The sequence below is a fragment of the Phaenicophaeus curvirostris genome, chromosome 8, assembly GCF_032191515.1.
Source record: "Phaenicophaeus curvirostris isolate KB17595 chromosome 8, BPBGC_Pcur_1.0, whole genome shotgun sequence".
Taxonomy (NCBI): Eukaryota; Metazoa; Chordata; class Aves; order Cuculiformes; family Cuculidae; genus Phaenicophaeus; species Phaenicophaeus curvirostris.
In genome coordinates this window covers 33,031,418-33,048,098 of record NC_091399.1, presented here as the reverse complement: position 1 = coordinate 33,048,098, position 16,681 = coordinate 33,031,418, and the positions used below count along the sequence as shown (strand labels likewise).

The 16,681-nt window shown below is 42.3% G+C and overlaps 2 protein-coding genes across 3 annotated transcripts in view; one reads left to right on the top strand and one right to left on the bottom strand.

Moving 5' to 3' along the window:
• Positions 1–792: 792 nt before the first annotated feature.
• On the bottom strand, positions 793–8,950 carry CPT2 (carnitine palmitoyltransferase 2). The gene is made up of 5 exons (XM_069863140.1): positions 8,798–8,950; positions 7,119–7,199; positions 6,900–7,006; positions 3,533–4,837; positions 793–1,741 (listed from the first exon to the last, which is right to left on the bottom strand). The coding sequence occupies exons 1-5, from the start codon at positions 8,929–8,931 to the stop codon at positions 1,410–1,412; spliced, it is 1,959 nt and encodes a 652-aa protein (XP_069719241.1). The 5' UTR covers positions 8,932–8,950; the 3' UTR covers positions 793–1,409.
• A 2,377-nt stretch (positions 8,951–11,327) lies between these two features.
• Positions 11,328–16,681, top strand: part of SLC1A7 (solute carrier family 1 member 7) — a 55,155-nt gene continuing 49,801 nt past the window's right edge. Inside the window, exons 1-2 of one of the 2 annotated variants that reach the window (XM_069863159.1) lie at positions 11,328–11,619; positions 12,691–12,770. In XM_069863159.1, the coding sequence (XP_069719260.1) occupies positions 11,479–11,619; positions 12,691–12,770 (221 nt within the window). In that variant the 5' untranslated portion in view covers positions 11,328–11,478. The remainder of the gene's footprint in view (positions 11,620–12,690; positions 12,771–16,681) is intronic. The other variant, XM_069863158.1, reaches the window with a different exon arrangement.

Here is a 16,681-nt window from a genome sequence, read left to right as displayed (position 1 = left end):
AAGTTTTACTGAGAGCTGCAGAAGCAAGAACGGCTGTGCTACTCAGCTCCAGAGAAAGACTCCTTGTCCCAGAGGAAAAACAGAGTGGAAGTCAAGAGGGTTTAAAAGGCAGAGGACTTCAAGCTACACATACCATAGCCCCTTTTGCACAAAACGTGTTATCATGCAAAGGGCATCTGCGTTGTGATCCCAGCATCTCTGAGTGCCTTTGCCTTCATGACTGACAAAGTTCCCTTCCCCTTTTGCCACATTTTTGTAGGAGGAAGAGCCCCTGCTGTGAGCAGCACACAAGGAAATGTCTGCATCAGTTTCATCTCATGTTCAAGACATCACCAGGTTTTCCTGATGTCTGTGTTCAAGGTCTCCTGCAATCCTTCAGAGAGTTCTGATAAGCTTTAGGCTTCAGAACTTCTCCAAGAATCCCCAATGCATTAAAATACACGGCTCTAGGCACTAAGACTCTTGGCCTTTGCTACAATAAATTACATCAAAAGTTCTAGCTGATGGAACAAGGAGATAATAGGAAAACGCTCTGTTGAGGTTACTTTTCCACAGTAAGAGGACGTTTGGGAAGAGAGAACCCCAAAACATACGTTCAGTGATATTTAAGGCACAGGAATACAGGTTTATATAGCAGAACCAAAACAGATACTGGACAGACTTCAGGTATGGAAGGGGAGAGCCAACACTGCAGCATACTTTCAGTAGTATTCTTTTCAACTTCTAGAAGAAACAACTTATTGATAAAGGGACTTCCCATACAGTATAATTGAGATATGGCAATAAAAGAACTTTGTGGTTATTAACAGATAGTTTTATTGCATTAGTCTTTTCCAGTCAATTTAATAACATAGTTGGTGATTACAAGTTACCTAAAGCCTCCCCCTTCATTTTTTATTTCTTTGTGGAAAGCTTTCAAGCAATTGAGGAAGAATCAGTTCCAATATCAATTCAAGTTCAAAGAAAAGTATGACAAGTTAGTAAGAAAACTAACTGCAGGAGTGCAAAGAAAACCATTCTTTTGTATTTAAAATCATTGCATATATTTTTTTAAAAAGTGGTATCACAGTGCTATTGTCTGTCTGAACACCCATGGAACACAGAAGTTCTGAGTTCATGAACTTGCTAACAATGCTTCTTATTTTAAACCGTGTGTTTTAAGAACACATGGGTCTGTAATTTTGACACTATGAATGTATTTCCTGAAACACGCATTCAAGGTCTGTACTTGAATTCTTTAAAATAGAAACAAATTTCATAATGAATCTAACAGTATTCAAGTTCAACAAAGATAAATGAAGCCAATTAAGCTGAGCCGTCTCAGCCACTTTTGAACACTGATTATTATACCCATTAGACATAGTCTGCATTATGTAAAGCAACTGTAAAGTGTTCCAACATTTTTATGGCTAACCACTGATTTTCTTGCCCTTTAAAACATTAAAGATATCTTCTAGTGACTTGTATACACACTGTAGGAATTCTTTACCATTCCTAGTTGGGTAAGAGGAAACATTACAACCTACCCAGTTATCATGTACCTGGTATCCTACTCCAAAACCATCAGGCACCACTGGGCCAAACCCTCCTAGTTGCACAGCTGGGCTAAGCAACGTGCTTGTTGAAATGATGTTGTGATTAAGCCGAGCATAAGCTTGATCTTGATAGAAATCAGGCAGTGCAATACCTTTGGATAAGGCTAAATAGCGCAAGCTAAAGAGATGCCTGTCAAATCCCTGACCTGTAAAACAAAATAACAAGTATTAAAAGAGATGTGAGATTTTTGTGGGAAGTAAACTCACTTACTTTTGACATCACATTGCTTTTCAGCCACAAAAGAAGAAAATAGAGCTGGGGTTTATTTTTGTATTAACAGGAATTATTTTTCACAGAATCACAGAATAACCAGGTTGGAAGAGACCCACTGGATCAAGTCCAACCGTTCCTATCAAACACTAAACCATATCCCTCAGCACCTCATCCACCTGTGCCTTAAACACCTCCAGGGAAGGTGAACCAACTACCTCCCGGGGCAGCCTGTTCCAGTGCCCAATGACCCTTTCTGTAAAGAATTTTTTCCTAATGTCTACCCTAAACCTCCCCTGGCGGAGCTTGAGGCCATTCCCTCTTGTCCTGTCCCCTGTCACTTGGAAGAAGAGGCCAGCACCCTCCTCTCCACAACCTCCTTTCAGGCAGTTGTAGAGAGCAATGAGGTCACCCCTCAGCCTCCTCTTCTCCAGGCTAAACACCCCCAGCTCTCTTAGCCGCTCCTCATAAGGCCTGTTCTCCAGCCCCTTCACCAGCTTTGTTGCTCTTCTCTGGACTCGTTCCAGAGCCTCAACATCCTTCTTGTGGTGAGGGGCCCAGAACTGAACACAGGATTCGAGGAGCGGTCTCACCAGTGCTGAGTACAGAGGGAGGATAACCTCCCTGGACCTGCTGGTCACGCCGTTTCTGATACAAGCCAAGATGCCATTGGCCTTCTTGGCCACCTGGGCACACTGCTGGCTCATATTCAGTCGGTTGTCAACCAACACCCCCAGGTCCCTCTCCTCCAGGCAGCTTTCTAGACAGACTTCTCCTAGTCTGTAGCACTGCTCCGGGTTGTTGTGCCCCAAGTGCAGGACCCGGCATTTGGCCTTGTTAAACCTCATGCCATTGGACTCTGCCCAGCGGTCCAGCCTGTCCAGATCCCTTTGCAGGGCTTCTCTACCCTCCAGCAGATCGACACTTCCACCCAGCTTAGTGTCGTCCGCAAACTTGCTAAGGGGAACATGTTTCAGAACACAGACATTCTGCATTTTTAATGCATGTGTCCTAGGGAATAAGGGCTTGCTGTTTTACTGCTAGCCTCAGCTGGGAATCAGGATAGTAAACAGAAGCGCAATCTTAACAGATAAGTTTAACTATACATCGCATTCTTTGATTAACTATTTACCTGAACATACCCAAGATTTTTAGAACACAGAAAAGCTTTCCTAAAATTTATAAATAGCAGAAGGCAAATCTTAGAGTTTATGGGGTAATGTTCAACAATCAATTTTACTGAAACAATGTAACAAGTTATACTTCTGAGAAGGATAATCCAAAAGAAAGCATTTAGAAAAGTAACAGGAACAGCATAGCCAAAGAATCAGTTTGATGCGGACGTTGTTTAAGCCTTTATCCCCCACAGGGTTAAGATAGTAACTCCTCAGACATAAAGCCAAAGTTCTTGGTTGCCCTATATATACACACCAAGTATTTTCCAAATCTTCAAATCGCCCAGTTGCTATAAGGACAAAAACTAAAGTATAAGAAATTCTCAACATATGAACGGTCAATTGGGAAACACAGAGGCATTCTCCTCCATCAAGAAATGAGTCTTAGAGAAAGTATTTTGAACTGCAGTCTTCTGCTACTGGTTTTGTCAAGTTTACATTAACATTAGACCTCCATCAAGATTAAATGATTTGGCTACGAAGTAAATGTTTACAGCAACCTTAATAGACATATTAGTGCAAAAGCAAGCTTTTGATATATTCCTACTTACCCATAGCAGCTTCCTTTGTCAAACGACCATGGTATTTTGAGCACTCTTCTATCAACTTCTGAAGCTCTTCTGTGCTATGTTTGGATGGCTCCCTGACAAAAGCTTCTGAACATTTCTTTGTATGGACTGAGGCAGGACGTATAGTTTCTGTACGACCATGTTTGAAAGCTGCAGTACTGCAAGACTCATACGTAGCAACAGTCTGGTTGTATTGTCGAAAGAAAGCCATCTGGAAAGCAAGCTGAGCCACACCATCTGGGCTTACCTTCTTCTGCTTTAGAAGGTCCTTGCCCCCCTCAGAGAATTGAATCATATTAATAGACAGTGCTTCTACAGTGGCATCAAATTTTTGTTTGGCTTTGGTAATTCCTGCTTTTAAGGCATCATTCAGCTTAAAATCAAGCTTCTGCACTGCTCTGGAAGAATCTACCGATGCAGGCTGGGACTGGGGACTGACAGCAGGTGCCTTGGTGCTGTCTTTAAAAATCTCGTTCTGAAACCTGAGCACAGCCACACCATCTCCCCAGGAATGTTCAAAATTAATCCCTGCAGTGCCATCCTTGGTTATGATAAGATTGAATGATTTGTCATACCAGCGGTTAGCACCATCTCCATGCAACATAGTGTGGGACAAGTGCACGAAGTCTTTAATGAGAAAATCATCTAAGCTTAAACAAAACAGAGCAGAGTCTACTTTTTGAAGAGCTTCTTCATTGCCACTATCCAGCAGATCGTTTCTCAGCAATGCCCACGTATCTCGGTTTTCACTGGAGAGGTAGCCAAGGGGGAAGGCCGGGGCTGGACTGTTGTCGCTTATGATGTATTTCAAGTGTGCTTGTATTTCGGAAGGTTTCAACATATTTCCATCTCTATCAATAACATCAAATATATAAAAATTCCCATTTCTCAGTATCAGTAAATGTTTTGCCTTTTCATCTGTATAGAGCTCATCTCTGTTGAGTTTAGGCAGCCGCGTAGAATTGAAAAGCCTGAAGTACTGAGACATATCTAGGGGGTATGCATTGACCATGTAGGCACCAAACCAAGAAAGTGAAGAAGGCACAAATCGGATAATTTTTTTAAAGATCTCAGTGTCACTTTTTTCTGGATTGAGGTGAAAAACCTCTGGTTCAAGATAACCAGCCCTGAAAGTCTTCATAAAACGTATAGCAGAAACAGTCATGTTCGTAGCTCGTATGAGCTGATCGTTATATTCAGGTTTTGGATCAGGATTAAAAGACATAAAGGCATTAAAATTCAAAACAACAGGTTCACGTGCTTTTAGGTACATGTCAAACCAGGGACCTGAAAAGGGAGAGTTGACAAACAGGTCAGAACATAAAAGCAGCTTACTGAGTCAGTCCAGAGGCTCACGGAGTCAATGTCCCACCTCCAACAGAGATCATGAATAAACACCTACTTTAGTGCATACAAACAAGACAAGCATATGCAGCAATTCCCCCAAGGATTTCCCAATCTCCAGTCATGAAGAAAGGTACAGGTGGCTAATTGTAAAAATACTGCATTTGGAGCAATCCTTATCATGACTGTCAATGTCATTGGTGGTGAGAGCCAATTTCTGTGTTTTCTACGTGGCTCATTGATAAACCATAACTCCCGTGACACAATGCAGCTCCCCAGCACTGTATTTTGGTGCACACCTTATACCTGAAGTGGAATATGCCTTTACTTACTCTTAAGCTATTGATTACTGGAACTGCCTGTCACCAAGAACATGTTTCTTTTTAGAACTACCCTTTTTTTATGATCCAGTGTTTCTCCAGAAGCATTGCTCCACTTACATATTCTGTCTAACATTTCCACCACCTTCCTCTCTATCCACTAAAATGATCAGCACTGTTGATACTGATGCATTACCATCAGTCTCTCATTCTGGCAAAAAGACGAGGTTAGAGGGGACCTCATGGTTATTGTTCCAGGCCCAGAATGGACTTAGGAAAGCACAATCACATTTCATACCCACAGGTCTTTCAGGCAGTCTGTCAGCATATCAAGAACCATGAATGTAACCCAAAGGGTTTGTGCTTGTCAAAACCAAGTGAATCAATCATAGCTCTAAAAAGTAGTTACACTTTACATCTGCCTATGAGTAAATGAAAATCCACAGGGTGCAGGCAGAGAAGGGATTTTTTTTTTTAAGTAGGTTCTATTTCACAATCATTAACTTCCAACTCATCAAGCTGTATTGCACACTGACTGGAAGAAGACAAAGGAAGCAAGTGGTCACCAACTTCACCTCAAGGCAGCTGATGTATTAAAAATTATTATTCCAAACCTGGATCAGCCCAAGAAGGGCAATGGGTAACTCAACGACCTAAATTACAACTTTAAATCCAGGCCCTTACAGGTGAGTAACTATTATTTACCTACAGTTATAAAACCACATCTGTCATCATCACATAGTCTTTTAGCCTTGGACTTGAAAGTCCAGGGTGGAGGCAAACATACTCCTAGAAACCAATTTCAAGTAGAACAGGTCTTTTATGGGGCCTAAAAAAGCATAACAAATAAACAAAATGAATACAAACAACCCACAGTTCACAGGCACAAAGCAGCTTTCTGGTTAGTGTGGACAAACACCATAAAGCCATCAGTTAAAACCCCAGATGCTGCTCAAAATAAATGGAAAGTAAAAGGTTAAGAAATCAATCAGCAGCTTTTGTGAAATTATCTGGTATTCTCTACAGAATTTGTGGCAACTAACACCCTTATAGGTAGTCTAAACAGATAACAAGGACAGAAGTATGTTTGCTGGGCAACATGCAAACTTCTGCTTCCACAGATATTTGAGTATTTCCACCTCCAATACTTTCATAAGCAGACACATGCATTTGGATGTCAGTGGAAACAATAATAAGGAATAATAATAAAAAACCCCTATACACATACTCTCCCTCTCTTAATTTGTTCTTTATTTTCACTTTCCTCTTTCTCTCATTCCTTTTCTTTTGCTCTTTAAAAGAATACAGGTTTGTAGTTTTGGAGGGGGTTAAGTCTAGAGCACTGACCACTTCTGCCTCCCAAAGCTTAGTCATGTTCTCTGATCCCCTCTCAGAGTTCAACTTCCTTGTTTAATAACTTGAAATAATATGAAAGTGATTGCTTTAGTTGCCTTAAGGAAGCTACTAGTTAAGCTCCTCTACTAATATAAACAGGGCATTCTTAGTTCCTCCACAGACTGAGAATTTGCTCAAATATGGTCACAGGCAGCATTCACAGCATGTTACTCCAAATTTATGGAGCAGTGAACTTCAGCTTCAGCCTATTTTATAGGCAGCACTGTGAGCTGTCTGTTACCAAGCATGATTACCTACAGACCCCTTCTATATCCCGTAGGCAAACATACCTGTGATGTAACTAGTATGCTTGTTCTGATTGTCTTGAGCAACCAGTTGCTCATGTAGCTCTTTTCCAATTCCCTTTTCAAAGTGATGTGCAAGTTCTTCAGTTTTCCTACAGCAATCAATAAGAGTCAAAATGCTGTCGTAAGTCATATTTCCATATGTAACACTTGGCTTTGAAGCAACACATGACTCTGCAATATTTGTCTCTTGTTTGTCCATACCTGAACTGGTCAGCATTTAAAAGCGGTTTCTGGGCATTCAGGTATCTCTTAATTGTATCTTCTAGTTTGGGAACCGGCAGTCTGAAGGAAAAGGAACAGAGAGACAAGCTCTTTATGAGCAGTGGTACTAATGAAGCCTCAATTTCTTACACAGTAGTCTCCCTTTGTCTCCCCTCTTCCCCACCTTCCTTACACTGCAATATTACCCAAAAGTTTCTTGTGGAAAAAGAAAAGAAAGGGAATAGACAGACAGGTAATCACAGCTTAAGGTTATAGGAAAACAAGGTAGAAAGTATCTTGACTGTCTAGTTACAAAGGTATCGCAGTGAAGGGTCTCAATGGTGACATGAACATTTGCACAGAGAAGCAGCTGTGCAGAAGGAATGTTCAATTCAGCTGCCACCCCTGCATGGGTGCTGAACATTCTGTCTTTCTGGCCAATCTCCTAACCAGCATCTTCGTCATCTACCTCAGCGTAAACATGAAAATGTTCTCCTTACTATAAAACCACCTGTTACCCTCACGGAGGTTACTCTGCAACCTGACAGGATGTTTCAGTAGAAGGCTTACAGTCATATTTACACTATAAAGAACAGAATGTTTCCTCTCCCCTGTGATGCAGAGAGCGTATACAATAAGCACGGACCAACACACCAAAGCATGCTGTGCAGAGACACCAGTGATACCAAAAATGCCAGCAAATATACTCTCTAAGACTTGTTCTGGAGTTTCAGAAAGCAAGCATCCTTTATCAGGCCTGGACAACGTGAGTGTGTGACCTCCATCACTTGTGTGCAGTGAGACAAGAGCTGGAGACAGAATGTATTTCCCACTTACAGAAATATGTATTAATTTTCCCAGAAATCTTATGCACGTTCTACTATTTTCCAACGACTAATTCTAATGTTAGTATCAAACTTCATGACAACCAAGACTCTTGCTAATGTGGAGCTCTGGAGCCAGCTCTCTCCCTGACCTTACATTTGAGATAGAAGAAGACTGCAAACAGAGGTGATCGCAGAAGAAGAGACATCTGCTCAACACAGATCATACTTCACACAAGACATTCTCACCTCCAAAGAACGAACAGTGTCTGGAAAAGAAAGGGGCCTAGAAGAAAGCTGGGAAGTGACCTTTTTACAAGGGCATGTAGTGATAGGACAAAGGGGAATGGCTTTTAATTGGAATGGGGGAGATTTAGACTAAACATAAGGAAGAAATTCTTCACAATGAGAGAGTGGTGAGGCACTGGCACAGGCTGCCCAGGGAAGCTGTGGCTGCCTCATCCCTAGAGGTGTTCAAGGCCAGGTTGGATGGGCCTTGGGCAGCCTGGGCTGGTGGGAGGTGTCCCTGCCCATGGAAGGGGGGTTGGAACTGGATGGGCTTTAAGGTCCCTTCCACCCCAAACCATTCTATGATCCTGTGAAAAACAGTTTGAAAGAAAACACGCTATCAGAGGGACACTCCGTCTAACTTTCAAGAAACACAATTACTTAGACGATACTTTAGCTTACATACAAAACTATTCCACTTTTTGTAGCAGCCGCGACTTCTCGTATCACCAGGGAAGGCATTTCTCTGCCTGCTCCTCCCAGCGCCGCCCCCAACCCTGCCACCCCTCATCCCTCCCCGCCCCGTGCCGGCGTTCGGGGCCGGGGCGGGGAGCGTCCCCGGCGTACCTGGGCAGGCTCTTCTGGTAGTGCATGGTGGGCACGATGCTGCGGTGCAGGTACTCGGCAGCGCCCGCGCTGCTGTAACCCCGCCGCCACCGCCCCGCCGCCCGCCGCCTCAGCAGCTGCCTCGCCGCCATCATGCCCGCCTCGCCGCCCCGCGAGCGCGCGCGCCGCGCCCTCAGGCCACGCCCACCGCACAGACCACGCCCGTATCGCCATAGGGCGCCCCCTCAGGCCGCGCCTCCAAAGAGGGTGTCGCGACAAACGCTGTGTTACAGCACAAAATCTAACGTGAATACACGGTTGTGTCGTACCCATAGCGAAAAAGCCAGCAAATAAAACTGCCTAAGACTCGTTTTGGAGGTTTAGAAAGCAAGCGTCCCTCATCAGGGCTGGGCAGCGCGAGGGAGCGGGCTCCGTCCTTTGTGTACAGCCAGACAAGGAATAAATCAGTGTGTTAAGGGAATGAATTAGCTTAAGCGATAGTAAGAAGTTGTTTAGCCTGGAGAAGAGGAGGCTGAGGGGAGACCTTATTGCTTTCTACAACTACCTGAAAGGAGGTTGTAGAGAGGAGGGAGCTGGCCTCTTCTCCCATGTGACAGGGGACAGGACAAGAGGGAATGGCCTCAAGCTCCGCCAGGGGAGGTTTAGGCTGGACATCAGGAAAAAATATTTCAGGGAAAGGGTCATTGGGCACTGGAACAGGCTGCCCAGGGAGGTGGTTGAGTCACCTTGCCTGGATTTGTTTAAAGGACGGGTGGATGAGGTGCTGAGGGACCTGGTTTAGTGTTTGATAGGAATGATTGGACTCGATAATCCAGTGGGTCCTTTCCAACCTAGTGATTCTATGACTCTATTTCTTGGCCAGCTTGCGGTTAGTAGGAATGTGATAGTAGCAGGGGTTTAGTTTGTTTACTAGGTGAAACAAGGAATACAAGTATTGAAAGGACAGTCCTGCAGCAGGAACAAAGGACAGACCAAGCTCACCAAGAGGACACAGTGAGGAAGGAGATAAGACCATCAGAGGCTTCTGAAGACACAAAGAAACTGCAGTGCCCATACAAGAGTGGGTGAAAAACAATGGTCATGTAACATGTTTCTGAGAATCTGTATGAATGTGTATGTTTAACCAGTATAAAAGTCATGTAACCAATCTCAATAGTTTGGCACATTAGGTGGATTACCCCGTGTGTATTCCAGTGCTGTTTATTAAAGGAATACCTGCTTAATAATCAGTTTGGCATTGATTATTGAGTTTGGCTTTTCACAGCATCAGCAGTGAGACAAGAGCTGGGGACAAAATAGATTTTCCACTTACATGCGTATGTATAAACTTTCCCAGAAATCTTATGCACGTTCTGTTACTTTTCAAGGACTAATTCAAATGTTACTATGAACTTCACAACAATCAAAACTCTTGCTAATTTGGAGCTGGCTCCGGCTCTGCCTGGCCTTGCATTTGAGATGTGAGAGAAACTGCAAACAGAGGTGATTACAGAAGAAGAGACATCTGTTCAGCACAGATCATGCTTCACACAAGACATTATCATCTTCAAAGAATAAATTGTGTCTGGAAAAGTGCTGCCTGAAAGAAAACATGCTCAGAGAAAGAAAATATGCTGTCAGAGGGACGTTTTATCTAACTTTCAAAAAATAGAATTACTTAGATGAAATGTACCGCTCCTTTAGCTTAAATAAAAAAAATTCCACTCTTTGTAATAGTAACTACTTCTTATATCAGTACTGTACGTTATATTTTCCATAAAACCAATGAATCCTCTTAGAATAACCCAGAAAGCTCAGAAGCGTTTCATGAGAACGTGGCATGGTGAACAGTTAGGGTGGTGTGTTTTCACCAGATACTCACTAGCACGGAAATCAGCATTGGGACTGAATGCGGACACAGCAAAGGAAAGGAAAGCAATCCCTGTGGCTTAGTCTGATAATCCTCTGAAAGTAAATTGGCCCTACTCTAATCAACATAGTGGTTGAAAGAAAAGTGAAATCATTTCACTTCCAAGATAATAAACACCAAATGACAGAAGGCGTCTTTGTGTGTTTCAGTGCACAGCTGTTTTCTGTTTGATCTGTGTCCCTCATGCTGCTCATTTATCCTTTTTTCCCCCATGAAAACAAAAAAAACCACCCCAAGCCTGCTTTAATTAATGAAGTTCGGTTTCACCTAGCTTGCCCTGCTGTGATAGTCCTGTTCAAAATGTTACCTGCACTGTCCTTCAGGAAAACTGCAGTAGCATTACTTTTACCCACTGAATGCATGGCTTGCAAGGTTCCCTTTCTAGGCTTGGGTGTCCAGACTCCAAACTGGGGAGACCAAGGAATATACTCAAACACCGTCTTCCTCCCAGGAGTGTCGCTTTGTTTTGAACTAGGCTTGTTTTAGAAATACTACTGCATTCTGTTCTAATTTTCCAGAGCCCCCTAATCTTCTTCCAGGCTCTTAATGATGTAGTTGATAATAGGATTGTTGGTATTAATTTGGAACAATAATGCCAGCTGCTTGCTTGGTGGCTATTGGCAGAGGGGTGACCTTGCAGGTCAGCTAAGCAGAACTGGAAGTGCTTTGATCTGATCTATACAGAGCTAGGTCTGCCCACCCGAACAAGAGGAGCAATTGAATTCTCTCTCCATGGGATGCTGATTCTTCTCCAAAGAGCACAGAGGACAGCATGGCAGTGGCTTTTGATGCAATCCTCGCTCGGATCAAGGATGTTTGTAAAAGAAATGGTTTGCTTATTCTCTCGGTGTTGTCTGTCACCATTGGCTGTCTTCTTGGATTCTTCCTGAGGACAAGAAGGCTCTCCCAGCAGGTACGTGTGGCACAGCAGAGTATCGCTGCACAGAAAATACCGTACTTATGTAACAAAAGACATAGCAACTCATGGAACTTCAGGGTGGACTTCTGAAGATAATAAGCACATATGTGCATTTGTTAAACTAGTTTAATCTCATATGTTTGTTAATCTGCGCTGGTCTTCGGGTCTTTTCACACTTTCTCAAACAATAAGTTTGCAAAGGGTGTCTTTAAGACACCCAAAAAGCCTAGCTTGAGAACATTATAATGTTGTAAGTTTGGATAATGCTAGTCCATGCTTAAGCTAGATGAAATGGAGCATCTAATGTACACCTGGTAGTGCATTATTTTCACGGGTTTTTATATTACTTTGGAATGTGTATGTGTAAGGAGAGCACTAGAATTTTTTTCATTATCAGATGTACAGAAGTACAGATGTTTATATTACACCAATGGTATTTGGTATTAATAAATTTGAGAATTCCTGTCATTAACAGACTGTGCTATTAAAGTCACTCAGGGATTTCTTCCCCAACATACTTCAACTAAGCCCTTTGCAGGTATTCATTTCTTTCTGCTGTATTAGTCAGAGAGGGCTACATGCATTACTGAATGCATAAACAAACAGTGAAATATAAATCTACAGCACAAAATATAAATCTAATTAAGAAGTACTTCATTTAGTCAATGTGCCTAAACAAAAACAATTCTGTACTCTGCTGCTGTTAGTGGCTGTCTGAACATCTTTTGTGTCCAAGTAGTATCTTCACACACATGCAGGAAAACACACAAAATGCAGAATGAAGAGATTATTCAGGGCAACCAATTAACGGTAGTCCCCAAGAGATGGCATATTTTATTGTTGTCTTCCCTTGTAAAAGAATGAAGTGTGGTGTGTTTGTTGAATTACAACATAATATGTAATTAATTAATTTTAAAATGATTGTTTAAAGCCTGCTATCATCGACACCTTATGTACCAGAGCTGCACACTTTGCCAATGTTACCTAATCCACAGCTCTAGCAGGACTCATGAAGACAGATAGTCTTTATCTTGAAACAATAAGCATCTTTCCATTTATTTCTAGGAAATTAGTTATTTCCAGTTTCCTGGTGAGTTGCTGATGAGGATGCTGAAAATGTTGATTCTCCCACTGGTTGTCTCAAGGTAAGCGAGGACAATGGTTGTTTCAGCAACAGCTGAAGTTTCCTAAATGAGACATGCCTTCACCACTATTTTAGTTTTAGTTTAGTTAATGTCAAAGGGCCAGAAGCATTACTGACTGCTGTATGTTTGTATTTATACTGGAGCTATGGAGTGGTTTTTTTAAATCAATAAGATCATTTCCACAATACCTCATGTAGGTATGATTTGCTTAAAAACTAGTGGGTTTTTTAAGTTGATGTTTTTTTTCTTTCCTTGTAATGGGAGGACTCTTTTCTTCAAGCTAACCAGAAGTTACATATGTGGAATAAATAACCCACCTTAACAAAAGCCTAACTTAAATCTAAATAATTGAAATAATACACTATATAAATAAGATTTAAAATTACAGTTAATTTGTAGTCTTCTGCAATATTTTCAGAGACGTGTCGTAGTATGATGAATACCGAAAAAACTCCATGTCTCGCTCCATGTGAACTAAGAATATACGCCTGGCTTCAGCTGGAAGTGAAAGTGGTTTCTTAGTATGTAAAAGGCAGAATCTTTAATGATACACTTTATCAGTAACAGAATTAATGATCTAGATCCTGGTACTGATGGATAGTGCATGTGGCTGTCTCTGCACTTGGCAGGTGTAACTTTGGATAGGTTTTTCTCCCCACTAAGTTTGACTGTCTTCCAGCTGACTACAATCACAAACAAACACCAGTTGGATGGCAAAAGCTCTCTCATGTGCCCAGTGCTGAGAGAAGGTACAGGGAGACACGGAGAGTAACAAAGCTAACTTTACCAGATCTGAGAAAAAAATCCTTGCAATATTTGGTGCCTTTCCTTGAAGCCTCAGCTTCTGGAACCCGATACATACACCAAAACGTTATCTTCCACTTCAAGGAAAAAAATAAGTTTCTAGACTTCACGTCACTGAGAGTTGTTGAAAATTAACACAACCCAGCACTAATTTTATATTTAAATCATCTGCCTTCTCGTGGTTTTTCACAGAATGATGCTGAGTCATGGTGCTTTGTGCCTGAAACTGGCTGTATGACTCATACCTGGTTCTGTCCTGGCTCACTCAGCTGGAGAACATCAAGGCAAAACATGTTAAGATATTTTCTTGGGAGGTGGAAGTAGACTTTTCCAACAGAAACAAGAATCTCATGTGAGGAAGCGATGTGGTAAGGAAGAACAGAGCTGGAGCAAAGTCACATGCCATTCCCTAACATATACATTTCTTTAGATCCTCTTGTGCTTTTTAGAGATGTCAGGAAGATGAACGCCACGGTAGGGCTGCTGGATCTGCCCTGACACAGCCCGTGAGAGCTCTAGGTTACCTACAAATGTGTCAGGAGTGAGTCCCTGAGCTGTACTGTTAGAACTGATGGGCTCCATCCTCTGAGGAAGAAAGAGTAGAAACTTACAGATCTTCAAAGGGATTAACTCTCCTTGCAAGACATTATGAATCTATCTCTTGTATAACAAATGAACCATTACTTGCTATTGCATTACGAAATTTGAGGATTTTGCAAGCAAAAAAAATACTGCAGATGTAATTACATTCTTGTACAGTGCCCCCGCCCACCCTTTATTTTACAAGTATGGTACTTTCCATACATACATTTCACAAAATCAGTAAATCAATGCTCCTTGTTTTACCAACCCTGTCCCAGCCCCCAGAAGTGCTGTGTCCCAGAGTTTCTCTCCCTGTTTCTGATGTCTCCCGTCACTTGTGATCTTACTTTCTGTATTCCTGCAGACAGAAAAATCTTTAAAAAACAACCACCAGTAAAATGGGCCTGATAGTTTGAGTCTTTTGGTTTTGTTGTGATGTGGACTTTCATTAAGGATGGGGATTGATATTATTTCGGTTATCTAGTTATATAAAGAATCTTATAGCATCATACAACAGCTCTGAAAGAAATATATATTGATTACCCCATCTTCTGCCTGAGGTTTAGCTCTGTTCATACCTAGTAGTATCCACTGTCTCCTGTACAAAGTTTGCTCTTCTCAGTGATGAGAACAGGTACTCACATAACCAAGGATACTGCTTCTATTAGCAACATAAAGAAATTGTAACAAACAGTCTTACAGTTTGTATCTGCCCTAGGAATGCTCAGTAAGGGAGTGTCACAAGATCAAATTTTATACTCTGCTGTTACCAGATGTACAGTACTTATTATAGGCATAATCATTGGATTCTACTTTTAAACCTGGGAATGGGAATATTGAGAGAGCTCAGAGAGAATAGGAGCCAAATCTGAATTCATAGTTACATGCTTAGATTCTACCTAAGCTTCTGCTGAAGCTGGATAAGGGGATCTCCTCAACAAGCCTGGAAGATCGACTGCAGTTCTGAAGTTCCCTGATTCTCTTTCGGACAGAGTCCTTGATCCTCATTTGACAATTGCAATCCAAGTAGTATATTTTCTCCCTTATATACAAACATTCCAGCAAATATCCTAGTCTTTCAAACAGGCATACACATGTGGCAGTGAGAGAGGTGAATCTCACTGCATCCTGCCCTAAATCTTCTGATATGTTTAAAAACCCGCCGTCCAGGTCTTCAAACAGGCATCTGCTGGACAGCTGATCCAAGGTGTTCAAGTTTGTGAAAGAATCTTTCCTTCCAACTAATGCCTTCCCCGGTGTGGACGCTTCAGTCTGTCTTACACCCTCTAGCCAGGAGGTGGCTCTGTGTAGAAGAGAGAGGAACATCGAGTCCTTGTGGGTGCTCCAGCGCAAGGAGGACCTGTGTGTCTGGGAGGCTTTCAATCCCAGCCGTTTTCTAGTAGTGCTGCCTACCCGGAAAACAGTAACATCTCTACTCTCTTTCACTGTGGTTAATTATAAATTCCTCCCCCTGTGTATCCTTCAGCTACAGGTAGTGTTTCCAGCACAAGCTGGTTGGCAGAGATACGTATGTATCACTTTGGCTTCTCAACTTCCTAAATACTTGAAATAATCAAATCTCATGTCCATGTCTTTGTGTTCTGCATGAAGCAGAAACTGACAGAGGAACAAACACTCGGCTTTCCCATTAATATCTGCTCACATTTGCTAGAGGTCGTGTAAACCCTCCAACCAGATCCTGCGTGTGCCAGCAGTGCCAGGCATGGGTGCTGGCTCATGCTCAAGCCAGGTGTGCTGGCAGGTACTGTGCTATTATTCCCATGCTGTCACCTCCCTTTGGAGCATCTTTGTCCTTGTGTCTGTTCTTTGCCCCATTGTCTTCATCTCAGGTTACCAGTTTTGTACTGATCAAATCCCAGCAGGCCAGAAACTTGATTTTCAGTAAGCATAACTTCACTGACTACATTTTTGGGAGGCCGTTACTGAAACCTAACCTGCTACAGCTTCATGTCTTGTTATGACTGAGCTTTTGAAGAAGCCGCAAACTCCAACTGAAAAATTTACCACTGCTGAGGTGTTTATAATGGCTCTTTTTGGCATGGGTTCCTTCCAGGAGGCAGAGAGCTTGTGCTGTGGCATTTACTCAGAAAGGCAATTCATCTCTCTCTGTTCAAAACGCAGAGGTGCCAGAGAGCTCACAGAGGAGGAAGAGGTCTAGCTCCCAGCACACTGCACAGCTCTGAGGAGGCAGAACCACCGTGTGCACTAGACCTCCAGCACCTTCAAAGATTCATTGCAAAACGTGTGCCGCAGATTTGCCAGGCAGGCTGGGGAAGAGACAGGGCCTGCAGACCCTGGTTCTTATGGCAAGATAATACTAGAAGTGCATGGTTTATTTCTTACCTATATTCAGCCATATAGTTACGGATCTTACAGAAACCTAATTCTCTCCTTCAGAGCCTTCCAACCCCTTTGTGTAATTTGAGAGAAAAATTATTTTTGATGTTATTAGTATGGAAGTTTGATTGCATAAGCCTTGTTTCTTCAGAAAAGGAGGCTAAAGC